The sequence below is a fragment of the Stegodyphus dumicola genome, chromosome 6, assembly GCF_044657685.1.
Source record: "Stegodyphus dumicola isolate Sdum_Otavi_A_Nest chromosome 6, ASM4465768v1".
Classification (NCBI taxonomy): domain Eukaryota; kingdom Metazoa; phylum Arthropoda; class Arachnida; order Araneae; family Eresidae; genus Stegodyphus; species Stegodyphus dumicola.
Genome location: NC_140773.1, coordinates 156648032 through 156663034, shown reverse-complemented (window position 1 = coordinate 156663034; position 15003 = coordinate 156648032). Strand labels below are relative to the sequence as shown.

General features: G+C 32.3%; 1 protein-coding gene across 1 annotated transcript in view; it reads right to left on the bottom strand.

Annotated features, from left to right (window-relative positions):
* Positions 1-15003, bottom strand: part of LOC118183496 (proline-, glutamic acid- and leucine-rich protein 1-like) — a 223786-nt gene that overhangs the window by 168799 nt on the left and 39984 nt on the right. Inside the window, exon 3 of the mRNA XM_085819090.1 lies at positions 11374-11467. Coding sequence (XP_085675216.1) covers positions 11374-11467 — 94 coding nt within the window. The remainder of the gene's footprint in view (positions 1-11373; positions 11468-15003) is intronic.

The following is a 15003-nucleotide window of genomic DNA, read 5'->3' as shown; positions in this document are numbered from 1 at the left end:
AGATGCCCATATTCGCAGTAGGATTTCGTCATTCAAAATTCGATGGCTCTATGTACATTGTTTTATCACAATGCGAGAAATAGACAATCATTTATGCAGATTTTTCATTATTTAATTTCTTCAAATATAATGCAGGACTCTAACATTTTGTGGCAACAGTTTGAAAAGTGAACCGACGTTCATGAGTCCGACGCAAAATCGCAAAACGAAAACAATAGTCCTTCAGGGACAAAGCCCCTTTGGACTAAAAAAAAAAAGCAGAAATATTAGTGAAAGTAATCAGTGAAAAAGCTTCAAACATCCTGATCTACATAAAAGAGGAAGATCTGCAAAATTACAAAAAGTGAAAGCTCTTATTCTGGAATAGTGGCTTAGAAAGCTTTAGAAACCAGAAAACTTATGTTATTCCTGGGAAAGGCATATCCAGTTTGCTTCACAAATGACAACCACACTAGGACTGATATAATAAATCAAGAGAAGTAAAAGATTTCAAACACTCAAGAAATTAATTACTTCTGATAAATTATTTCATGCTTTAGATGGAGAAACAGCATCACACACCAAGAAAATAAATGTTTGAAACCGTAAGAATTAGCTAAGAATGCGATATCTATTTTGCAGCAACACAAAAATCTTTCAACGAAGGCTGAAACAAAACTAAATGACCGCCGAGATTCATGGATACATCCTAAATATACTCTCTCACATGGGAAGAGAATACTCAAGACAAGAAGGGTTTTCCCACAAGAAGTAAAGAATGTTATATTTGTGAAAGCTATCAACACATTGCAAGAGACTGACCAGATAAACGGCAGAATGAAAAAGATGATTCCAGAACTTCCAGAAATTTAAATAGAACACCAAGAGAAGAAGATGTAGATAAACTCATTCCATCTACAACCCAAATTCGAAGGAAGTATCATCCAACCACAGCAAAAAAAACAGATGTTTTTATCAACTCTGAGGAAATCAAAGCTATTTTAGGCTCCGGAACACAGATAATGATCAATTACATTCATCGGTGGTGCAGAGATAGAAGACCAAGAAGCAAATAAAATCATGCTAATCTCTGCTTTCAGACAGCCAAATGAAGCAAAAAATTTATTTATACCTTATTCATTATTAGAATTATGGAAATAAATTATTTCATTTTATAAATATGCTAACTGCAGTGACTGATAAGCTAAATGTGCCTTGTTTAATAATTTCAGAGATACAAAAACTGTTGATTCATTCTGCAGGAGAAGAATCAAACATCAACATTTTAAATAGAAATAATTCTGAAGAAGAAAATTTGCTGAGTCTGTTTGACAAAATGCAAACAAAGAAGAACTTAGAATCCTCCTCCCCACTGTTGCTTTTGGAAGAAAACCAAAGAGGAGAAAAAAAAAGCATTAATGGAATCACATACTTCTCGCCAGCTAAAAACTTCCAAAGAGAGCAGTGAAAATGTCCATTGCTGATAGAGGTATGGAAGTTAGCTGAAGAGAAAAGTGGAACTATTTATTTATTAATCATCTTTCATATCACCAAAAACAAATATTGGGGCAGACTGTTTCCAACCGTGCTTTGTTCTGCTGGAAAACATAAATATGTATTATGCCTGGTAGCTCAACATTCTCAATAGCCAGAAGCAATCCCACTGAGGAGCTTGACAGCAAAAGCCACGTGTGATGCACTTTTGGAGATATTAAGCAACTTTGTTTCAAAATGAACTAAATTTCAGAAAAGACTAAGTTCTCTTCTTAGATTCCCCACTCTTGCTTACAGTGCTTCAAATGGATTGGTTGAAAGATGGAAGTCCCTCAAACAAATGTTGCATCATGCACCAGACTGACTCTTCAATGGGTCCTTTAGCAATACTGAAGTCTTCATGCTCTGGAAAAATACCTACACCTATCTAAATAAATCAGCAGTAGATTACTTAGAGCATTCAAAGGGGTTCTTTAGCAATACTGAAGTCTTCATGGTCTGGAGAAATACCTATGCGACGATACAATGAATGATTCGTTTTTCTTTCATTCAGATGCATCACAAGTCAGAGTAGGTACCTGTTTATCACAGCAAAGGAGAGAGAAGCAATATCCTGTGTGCTCTGTATGTAAAAAACTACCGAAACCAAAACAAAGCTAATCGACTTTAGAAATTGAAGCTAACACTGTTAGTAAGCGCACTAGAAAAGTTTGAACCATGGATATTCAGTTCAACTATAAAGATCGTAACCGATCACAAGCCACTAGCATTTACGGCAAGAAATACTCCGCAGTCGCCAAAATTGAAACAATGGGCCATAGCATTGTAAAAATATAGCACTGCCCAGAAGAAATGTGGGAGCATTATCCAGACTCCCCACCAGTGAACGTTGAACAACTTACTGTTCATAGTCACCCAACATTAATATAATTAGTGATTGAGGAGTTTTTCTTTTCTTAAAAATTTTGCAGTTTTGCACATAGCGCCATGCAATATCTTTCACACTGGCGAAGAGTTGGTGATAGGGCCGGAGTTGCAATTCTTAGCAAGCTTAAGCAGGTCTTGTCACTCTGTGAAGTGCACCTTTAGTGGATTCCTTCCCATGATGACATATGGGGGAATGAAATGGCAGACATTCTGGCGAAGAAGGGTTCTGAAGAACCATTACCGGTTACCAATTCATTGACATATCTTGAACTGTATTCCATTAGAAGACATGCAGACAAGCAAATTTGGCTCGTTCCCCCGAATCATCCCTGGTATCAAGCTGATTTTCCTGGAAGATCTCTTGCTATTAATTGCAATAGATGTGTTCAGACAATACTTTTCCCAATTCTTCAGTGGACATCTGAAAGGACTTCTTTTGAGAGAGGTTTCAAGATGCACCCAATTTGTTCTAAATGTCAAAATGCACCGGCATCACCAGCACATAGCCTTGAGTGCCTGGAGTTGCCTCTTGAGGACCTTTATAAGTCTCCTCAGGATCTCGTCTAGTATATTCCTAGACATGGAGATTAGTAACAACAGTTTTGCAAAAAATAAGTTATAAGCTGAAATAAAAGAGAAAAAATTGTGTAACAGATATTTAAGATAAGTGGTGAATTTATTTGGATATTTTTTCAAAGATAAGAGCTGCAATGCAAGCATCATTAATTAATGAAAGAAAACTTTAACAAAATCTGTTTTAGAAAAAGGAAAAAAAAAACTCTGTGTAATTTTTTCATTGCATATAACTGAAAAGAATAGAATTAAATACATACTCATGTAGTGTGAACAGAGAAATTTTGATAATGTTTTATTAATGATTTTCATACATAGAAATAAAATGCTCTATTTTACTTTCCTCACTGAAGTAATATTTGTATGGGTATATTTGAACACGCTTACAGAGATACTGTTATAATAATATTTGAAATCATTAATGGAAGTTACTAAAAATGTTATGTGTACCCATTTTTATACAGTAAAATGATAAGCAATTGTAATTATTTAATTGAGACTTGAATATTAGTCTAAAATGTTTAAATGTACATGTAGATTTTTTTTCTCTCACTGATAACAAACAGCTGCTCAATTTTGGTTTCCAGATTCATGATTGATTTGTAAATAAAATGAACTATCTTGTGACAAAGGTGTAGCATTTGGTGATCAACAAGGTGCACTTGGTGCATTTCACTTCTCCTTAGAAATTGCTAGATTTAAGGGAATTTAATGTTAGCCATGGACTAGTAAAGGTGCACACTAGCTGTATGTTAGTAGAGATATTTTTCTCCAAGTTTAATTTTATACTTTAATGTTACCTTTTTTATAGCAAAGCCATTACAAGAAGTAGTTACAGGAAGAAATGAAAGCAAATATCTCATCAATAGTATTCACCGTTTCTTCTCTGCTGCTAATAAGCTTTTTTCTTTCCCAAACACTTGTGCTTGGCATAGAAAATATTACTGATGACATATAATATCCATGAATCCCTCTGGCTTTTTTCTTGCATTTCTTCTGGCTATTTTTAAGGCTCTGATAAAGTAGGATACCTATGGAAGGCTCCCCAAGCTTTTCTCTATTTTTTTAAAGCTTCTTGACATTCGCAATTCTGCCATAGTTTTGAGTACTAGACACATCTTTTATCCTGTCTTCTATAAGCTCAGCAAGAGATGAGAAGAGTTCCCAGTCTGCTCTTTCAAGTACAAAACAAAGGAATCTCTCTTGTTTTTATACTTGACAGGGTATGGGATTTATCATGTTATATTTGATAGCCCTCCCGGGTTTATAATGAGGAAGTCTATCAACTCTCAACCTCTACCTCCCTCGTTTTATACTTGACTGGGCATGGAGACTTCCAACAGATTTACTTCTTCTCATGCAGAAGATATAAAAATAGGAAACAATCACTATTATAAGGATCATTTCCAACTCTAAATGTGTAAAACTGCAGCACAGATAAACAGATGGCCAAGTGAAGAGCATGAAAAGTCTTTGTATGCTCATGGAAGTTAAGTATAGTTACAGTGGGCTGAAGAGATCGATCGGCGGTCTTAGCAATCCAAGTAGCACATGGCGTTGCAAACTGGTCCGAGAAGTTACAAAGTGGTCGTGGCAACTTTTATGCCGTCTTTACAACGTTGAGACGCAAAATATTTGTCGCTGCATCTTGCCAATTTCTCGACGCCGCTGAAACGTCATGATATGACTGCTTTTTAGACATGGTCGTTTTAGCATCTTTTTCATAGTTCATCAGCATTACTTTTATACTGAAAAGCGACTAAATCTGCCCTTTCCAGAATCTGAAGTTTGCATAAGATTTATTTAGCAATGTTTTATTACTTTATTTCATCTAAATATATTAATCTAAGGTAGATTCATCTAATGAAATATAAATACTTTTGATTTATTAAATTTAATTATTACTAAAAATATGTGCAAAATTATTGTTAAAATAATTAATACTTAAAATATTTATTTATAAATATTATAGCAAAATATTTAAAACTGAAACTAATCTATAAAGTAAGTTATTAAGTTATGCATTTTAAATATTTTTAAAAATCATATTTCCGAAATCAATGCAAATCACATGTTAGCAATTATTTCACTACTGAAATATGATTTTATTATTTTTGAAGTAAGGATGAATTTACTTGAATTAATATGGTGACATAATATGAAACATTTTCCCGCATACAGTGCAAGTAAATTTTTTGCAAAGATATGATTGTGTGTGAAGATGCATTCCCGATAAAAATGGGGCCATTTTAAGAATTTTGAGAAAACGTTCGATGTTAAAAGACGTTGCATATCCATGCATATTTAATGGCTGTTCAAAATATCTCAGAAGAAACAGAACAAAAAATTTAATGGAAAAGAAGAAAGAAATATTAACACTTTTAATGGAAAACGACAAAATTAATGGCTTAAATTATTAATGGATAAATTACTAATAAATGTTGACATCAAAATTCCAGAAACTGTGAACAAAACTACGAAATTCATTACCTATAAAAGTTCTGATGAACTGCTTGTTATGATTTTGTCCATCTCCATGCATTTAAAAATGCTTGGTTTAATCCTAGTATACAGTATACTCGGGATTTGGAGACATTGACATTACAAATGTTTTAGCAAGCCCAATAAATATTTTTTGTAAATATAACCTTGTGAACATTGTTCGTAATTCTATTCAGTTGAAATAATTTTTCCAAGTCATTTAAAAAAAGATTCTATTAAATTATCAGAAGAACCGTCGAAAGATTTAATACAATCGTATAACTCGCTGAAAAGTTGCACTGATATGATGTTCAACCAATTGACATCCCATGTATATAATTTACTGAATGATTATATAAACGAACATGTGAGCTCGAGGCCTGTGCGCTTTGGCTAGCTGTCAAATTCGAACACTTTAGTTAACTGCACAATAAATTTCAGACTCTGTCGTATTTTCAGGAATGTTTTCTTCACGGTTTTGCAATTCAACGTCGGAATTATATACTGGAGAGCTTCAATACAGAAAAAGAACAATGCACAAGAATATAGTGATGGCAGTTTATTTTAAATTGAGGAGAAATCATTGTGGTAATGCTGAATTCCTGCTTATTTTGTTTGTGAATATCTACGCTACAAGACCACATCAACATTTTGAATTTTGGATGCATCGTTTAAAGAAAATGTTGGATGCAGCTTGCTAAAATCATCCATACAGTGAAAGAGTATTCTGTTTTGGTCTTTAATGTGCTACCAGTGATTAAAATTATATGGTGGTTTTTTCCAATCTACAGTGGCCCCAGCGGCGCAATATCTGGATACACGGATTAGCGATTCGGTTATAACGCCGTAAGTGCTATATTGTATAGCATTCATATTAATCGATTATTGTGTTGATGCTCAAAATTAATTCATATACAACCAAAAACAACATACAATGTTAAGGCATTTTTTGGTTCTGCTGAAAATGCAATCAATGAAGAAGCACAAACAATTCAAGCTGTTATGGTATGTTCATGAGTTTCAAAATAGAAACAAATTATTGGACTGGTACTTAATATGACTGCTGAAGATGAATTAGATATATGTAATAACATATTAGAAAAATACAAGGAATACATTAAAATTAATATTAATGCACATTTTATATTATGTTGTCTTTAGTATAGTATGCAGAAAAAGTTAACGATTTTAAAGTGTATGAAATGTATGATAAAAAAATAGTGTTATGGAAACATTAGCATTACTATGAAATATTGTAATATATAATTATGTGATATTTAATTGTGTAATATTAAAACACACTAAATATTTTTTATTGATTGCAAATTGCAGTTTTATTACTTTTCGTTTTGTATCTATTCTTTCAAACACTGAGTAATTTGCGTTTTTTAAAATATTGCCATTATGTATGTTTATTAGATTATCTCAATAAATGAATATTGGAAATTAGGTTTTATTTTTTTATTAAATTTAAGTATATTCTATTTTCTTTGCTTTCATTTTATGTGCTTGTGATAACACAGAAATTCATAATAGAAACAAAAAGTTTCATCATGTGCTATTTAACAAAGAGCTTATTTTAATGTACTTAGCTTACTATCGTATACTATATTATTTAAATTATTCCTGTACAGTAACAAAAGGAAAGCTATTGATTATATAAAGTGCATGAAATAATCAATGTAATCTACCACTATTCTAAAACGTAGAAACTAAAAATAAATAAATACATTAACACATGATCGAAAGAAGTTGTGTTAAAAACTTCAGCATTATTAGTAAATACAGTCAAAAGTCTTTAATTTGGATGTCCATAATCCTAAATGATCTATAATCCGGACCTCAAAGCTACAAATTTTCTGCGCATGCATCAACGCATAATGCGTTAATGCATGCGGGTAACACCTTTACGCATGCGCATATGCGTCTACACATGTGCGTTTAACGTATAACGGACGGTATATAAGCCAAGCTAAAATTATCTAATTATCTATTTCAGTTAATTTTGCAGATTGCGTTGTTCCTTAATCTTCTAATTGAATCCGGCTTATTATTTTTTGCAAACTGTTAGAGAAATTTTACAAAAGTAAAGCTTGAACTTTCGATTATGTCAAAAAGAATTTCCGATTCTTGAGCTACCAAAGGATCTACAAAGTGAAAGCATGTTTCGATGTCCATCAAACAAAAAGTGGAAAAAAGCATATCCTTTGATTCTCTAACCATTCCGAAATATGTTTATCAATTTCACGCTGCTCTGCGGGGGACGACGCGGCGCGCAATGAACTGGACGTTGATCTGTCAGCAACTATCCTTATCTTCAGGACAGATAATTTTATTTTATTCGGCTTATAATTCCTTACTAAATGTAGTATTTTATCTCGATGTACTCCATCTTTGATATGATTTAAATCATATCAAATCATTATAAATATGATATAATCATATCATTATAAATATAACGAATACACATCAAGCAGTTTTCTGGTTGCAATTTTCTAATTTCGACTATGCGTAATGTATGCTTTATGTATGCGCGCGTTGAAAGAAATGTTTAATAAAGTAAACAAATAAATATTAAGCTTTTTTTTTTGTAAATTTTGATACCCTTTAGATCATAATTGCTCTATTTCATAAATTACGATTTCATATTTTTAATTTTATAATTTATGCATGCCATCTTACCAGATTTAAACTGATGATCTATAATCCAGAATCACCGAAGTCCCGACGAGTCCGGATTACAGACTTTTGACTGTACTGCATTCCACAATTATTGCACTTTTAATTGCTTACCATTTAAAAACCACAAATAATTTTTTATTAATTAGAAATTTTAGCTCTGTTACATTCCTTCTGCTAATTTATACTTTCAAACACTGCTCATTCATGTTTTTTCCTAAGTACTGCTATCATGTATGTTGCTTGTTAGGTTATTATTTTATTTTAGATATGAATATGGGAAGTTCTTTTTTTGGTTATTAGATTTAGATATATTTTTGTATGAAATACATTTGATCACATTTATTAACTACTTTATACAGTGTTTCATTTGCATACTTTGGAGATATAGAAGTTATTGGTTATATTTTTTACTATGAAACACGAATAAATTTATACTCGAGTTCGGACAAAATACTGAACCTTAAGAACCGCTTCCTAACTTATCATGACGGAGGCATTTTTCAATGTCTCTGAGATTTAACAGAAATAAATGTGATAATGCTGTTATAATCAGAAACGCTCTGTTTTTTTACCCACATATATATCTTTACAGTTATTTATGTCTGATTGAGTTTTATTTACTTAAAACTTACTATTAATGTTATATATTTATAATAACCACTTTCATAATTATTTTCACTTACATACTAAATGATTAAGGGGGGAAAATGATGAAATCTTAAATAACCGTGACTTGGAATTTAAGTTATTTAAAAAATATAGTTTAAAGTACTGAAAATAATTAAGGCTATTATTAATTATGCATATTTATTCTAAAGAGAAAAAGTTGTTTTCAGGAAATGATAAAATGTATAAACTTTAGAAAAATGCAAGGAATACAAAATTTTAAAAAAGAAGAAAAATACATTAATTATTAAGCTTAGTTTTCTGCATAAATCAATATGTAACACAATGACATAATAACGACATTTTCACAATTGTTGCAAAAAGGTCTAATTTTGTGAAAATTTAGGCATCGTTAAGATGTGATACGATGCTTTCACAACCAGAATATAATCTAATAAAGATGCAATAATGACGTCTGTTCGACAAAAACCTCATCTGCAAAGACGTAATAAAGACGTCTTTGCAACGGTTGCAAAACAGTGGAGTTTCGTGGACATCTGGGAGTCTTAAAGACGACATATTGCAATGTTTTTGCAATGTCATTAAGACATTGCCGTACAACTTGGGAGATAAGGAACACTGGAATCGTTGTGTCATGCCTACGTGATGTTGGTTCTGAATGGGTTAAAGAAATCAAACTAAAGGGATAGTCAAGTGAGATGAGAATACCTCCACAGTCACGCTCACCTACCTGTCTTTCCTGAAGAAAGAGTATTGCCAAAGTTTAGCTTATTGTACAGTCAAAAGTCGTTAATCCGGACTCTTCGGGACTTCGGCGATTCCGGATTATCGATTTTTCCGGATTATACATCATCAGTTTAAATCTGGTAAGATGGCATGCAGAAATTAAAAAATTAAAAATATGAAACCATAATTTATGAAATACAGAACAATTATGATCTAAAGAGTATCAAAATTTACAAGGAAAAAAAAAAAAAAAAAAGCTTAATATTTATTTGTTTAATTCAGAAGTCAAACAACAAAAATCAGCGTTATATTTACCAAATTTTCACAGTTGTTCTGTGAAAATTTGGTAAATATAACGCTGATTTTTGTTGTTTGACTTCTGAATTAGTATTTATTCGGCGTGTTATTGTGTCTTAATTTATTTGTTTACTTTATTAAACATTTCTTTCAATGTAAGTTGTTTAAGTTGCTTCGTTTTGTATGTGATAATACATTCTCTTTAATTCTATAAACAGACATAATTTCTTCTTCAGTTTCAAAGTTCCGCTGTTGAAGTCCTATAATTGCTGTGTCGAGAATACCGACTAATTTGTCAATTGAAATTTTTTCGTTTTCAATAAACTCTGTGTCACTTTCTTCACTATTGGAAGCGAATTATAATGATGAGGAATTTGATTTAAATCATATCAAAGACGAAGTACATCTAGATGAAATACTACATTTAGTAAGGAATTATAAGCCAAATAAAATAAAAACATCTGCCCTGAAGATAAGGATAGTGCTGACAGATCAACTTCCAATTCATTGCGTGCCGCGGCGTCCCCCCCCTCTCCCGCAGAGCAGCATGAAATTGATAAACAGATTTTGGAATGGTTAGATAAACAAAGGATTATGCCTTTATCCATTTTTTGCAGCAATTCCACTTTTTGTTTAATGGACTTCGAAACATACTTTCACTTTGTTTACATATTAGTAAATATATACGTTTACATATTAGTAAATATATATCGGAAATTCTATTTGACATAATCGAAAGTTAGAGCTTACTTTTATAAAATTGCTCTAACAGTCTGCAAAAAATAATAAGCCGGATCCAATTCGAAGATAAAGGAACTATGCAATCTGCAACATTAACTGAATTAGATAATTTTAGCTTAGCTTATACCGTCCGTTATGCATTAAACGCATATTCGCAGCCGTAAAGATCTTATAAGCATGCTTCAACGCGGCGCATGCGCGAAAGTTTGTAGCTTTGAGGTCCGAATTATGGATGTCCGAATTAACGACTTTTGACTGTATTAGGTTTAGCATAGTTTTTTAAACAGCCAGGCATACAGAATTATGTAAATCAATTATATCTTTGACATTAACACTGGTAGAAGCCGTGACAGTGTCACGAAATAAGGGTGGCCATTATGCTTGATGTTTGCTCCTTCCGTGCTAGTTTTTGGATTTTTGTAGATGTCTCTAGATGTCCAGTCCCTCTTCCACATCCATCTAAGAAACATAAATTACCTCAGCTGATACCCCCAAAAGATTATCCTTTTCTTTATTATTACTTCCAGGTTTGTTATCCTTTTTTTCTCTACGGTATTTAGATCATTGAGGATAATGCTGTATTTTGTTTTGTTGTAAAAGGAGTTACTTGGTGCCCCAAGGTTCTGTGGAACACAATCTGAAGACCACTGTTCCAACATGAAACATGAGCATATAAGAAAGTAAGCATAAATTACAACTTCCTAATTAAATGTGAAATTCTGAAATAATTTTTAATTTACTTTCCTCAACAAAATTTTTACTTTTAGATATTCTAGTTAGATTATATTCCAAAACTATTTATCAAATATATATCAATAAAATATAAAATTAATATATTATGCCCACCTTTAAAATCTCACACACTCGTAATCCCATGCTTTCTTCATTAAGCTTTTCATGCCTTTCAAGAGATGTTCTGAGAAAAAGTAGACCATCTCGCCTGAAAATTCAATAAAAACACAATTAAAACATTTATAGATTTCTTCTTAAAATGAATACTAATACAGTGGTTCTCAAGCATTTTTGCCTCATGCAGCCCTTTTTTTCACCATTGCTAGAATGTCATTCTCCCTTCTTTTTCAAAATTTGAAAAATGTCTATATGGTTGTAACAAAAGTTTTCCACCATCTTATTAAAAAAAAAAAAAAAAAAAAAAATGAAAGCAGTACCCTTTAGTGTAGGTAGCAATCACCATCCAAATCTATGATTTTCTGCTAATGTTTCGGAAGTTTTTTAAAGCCTTCAGCCCAGAAATTTGGTGGCTACGAGTCCAAAAACAGCTCAACCTCATTTTCGACATCCTCTGCAGAATGGAAAAATAGCACCAGCAAGATGTAGCTGTAAATGTGAAAAAAATTACAAGTCTGAAGAAGCTATATCGGCACTACATGATGGGTATGGCAAAAGATCCCTTTTGAGGCCATACAAAATCCAGCCGATGAATGCAAACACATGTGGGTCTTGCATTATCTTGATGGAACATGACCTTTTTGCACCAGAACTAAGTTAAGACTTATTCCTTTGATAGAAGCATCAACGCGAGATTAGCATTTCACAATACACATTACCGTCAATGGTTTTACCTTTTTCTAGCAACTCTTTGTGGATAATACCACAGCAATCCCACTAGCTACAAAGCATGATCTTTTTGTTAGTCAAACTGCAATTTGCGCTGCTGCCGACGGGCCCACCGGACGCAGACCAACTCCCTTTTCAGTCTGTGTTGTTGAAGTAAATCCATTTTTCATTATAAGTGAAAATCTAGTGCAGAATTTTGTCCTTGCACTGATATTTGAGCAGACTGCTGCAAGCTCGAACAAGTATGTCCTTATCTGCTTGAGTCGGCTCATGCAGCACACAGCGATTGAACTTGTATGTTAAGTTTACGTGATGCATAGCGTGACTAATGGACATTGCACTAACATATAACTCCTTAGCAAGCTCTTGACTGTTTGCATACTGATTTTCTTTCACAAGTTCTCACAGGTGGGCCTCATCGTCAGCTGGCCGGCCAAAGCACTCTGCTTCTTGAATATCATAGTTCTTATTTTTGAATTTTTATTACCAAATATTCCCAGTATCACGATACAAGATTAGTACCTAAAGCTATACATATTATTTGGTGACATTCCGTAGCTGACTTTTTGCAACAGAACTCGACGTAAATGATGGTTAATACCAAAACTTGAATAAGAGTAGTTTTTTATGCTCATAAACTAAAATTAAATATTTAACAGCTAAATAAAAGGCTGACAACATCCCCACTACAAAATTCATCCTAGGCAGAATTCCCCTTGATTGAGAACCCCTGTACTACTTTCATGCTAGAGTTAGGTTTTTAATGCATGTCATCATTACACAGCATAACATTCCCATCTCTATATCCTCAACCAACCAAAACATGATACACTATTCAGAAAAGAATAAAAATTTAAAAGATACTACAAATTAAAAAAAAAAGTCTTGGTTATTAAAAAAAATAATATACAACTCATAAGTCAGAGCCCAAGCTAGGCTTCGCAAATTCTACAGCAGAAGAAACCAGCTAGAAGAAATAGATTTCTTAGCCCAAAATTCAATTTTTGAATTTATTCTATATTATTACATATACAGTTTGTTCACATGTAGCACTGCTGCATTGTAAAGTTAAATATTTTAATTTTCTAAATAATTTCATTAACACCATTTTTATGTTTTCAATAATCTTTTTATGATAACATATACAAGGTGATCCAAAAGTCGCACACAAACTTTAAAAAAAATGTGGATTCTATTTCTACAGATTATATCGCTAACTTTTACAAGTAACATATCACTTGATATTTCTGTTTCAGTTTAAACTTTTAGCTTTAAAAATCATTTGGTGCAAGGAGATATGTTTTCCTACAGTAGTACAAATTTTTACAATTGATGATCATTACTTCACAATGCATTAAGGAAAAGTTTTTGAAGTTCTTAAACAGACCTTTCCAAACATTCAAAATCTGCACCCCACAATTTTGATGATGACGCATTCAATTTTTAGATGCAGCGAAAGAAATGACATCCTTTAGCTAGCAAGCATAGGCAGAGAAAGACACAGCATAGTTGGTTTGAACCAGTATTTATACTAATCTTTTTTATTAATCTGATTGGCTAAAAGTTATATGCAGTGCAGAAGGAATTAATTTCCAGATATGATGCAGTTACGAAGAAGTTTTTACTATTTTTAGAATAAGGAGGGGAAAGTACTTAAACCAAAAATAGAAATTAAGGAGCTATTGCTATCGATCGTTACTTCACAATGCATTCAAGATTTTGAAGCGCTCAACAGACCTTTCCAAATATTCATGAACCTAATAAAACAATGTTTTTTTCTGCTCGATAACCTGATTTTGAAAAAATGCAAGCATCCACCCTAAGATATGAAGTACCTATCCAAATTTCTGAAGTTCAGGGAAAATGGAAAAAGTCAAGAATAAAATGTTGCAAACACCAAAAAAATGCATGAAAAAGATAGTATTGCAATGAAATTTATGCACTGTAAAGTAATGTTCAATCACAAACATTCATTCTGATTGGAAAAAAAAACCATCTCCATAATGCACCAAATACTTATCAATCCCAAATGATACATTACTTGTAACAGTGTAAGGGTATCATTCATTGAAATAATTTGCCAGTAATACAAAACCCCCACAATTTCTGAAAATCTGACATTTGAGCCTGTTGGATCATTCTTAATACATATATACATACCCTGAAAGACAAAAATCTGGAGAATATCGATATTCTCTAGTGAATGTCAACATTTACATGGTGTACATCCAAATATTTGTTAAATATCCTTATTTCACACTAATGCTGGCAAAGGTCAATATTCACCATGCATTGATGGTGAATACAGATATTAAAATGTATTATAATGCATATTAAAATAGAAGAAAGTTTAAGTAACAGCACATGTAAATAAACTGCTGAACTTAAAACGAACAGTACTTCTTCTAAATAAAAAAAGAAAAGAGGGGAAAAAAAAACGGTTTTCAGATTTTAAATTACGTTCAAAGGGGCGTTTTTTTAACGTCCCGTATTTTACCTTTATTTATTAAATATCATGGTTCTTTGCACTTAAACCATAAAATTCAGTTCAACAGCAATGTTGCAAAATAATTTTAAAATAAGCATATCTTTAGAATTTCTGATACACAGTTCTGTGCGAAGGAGATAAAAAGGTTTTCTCCCCATGTAGAGTGTTGCCATTGCTCGCTTTTAAATCATTGAGTTTGCTAATCAAAAAAAAAACATTAAAGTTTTTACAAAATATGAAATTGATAATAAAACAAATTCCAAATTTGGGCTTTCAGATGCCAAAAATGCGCAGTAGGATTACTTCATTTAAAATTGGATGGCTCTTAAGTACCGTTGTTTTATCACAATGCAAGAAACATACATACATTTATGCAGACTCATTAATTTCTTCAAATATAATGCAGGACT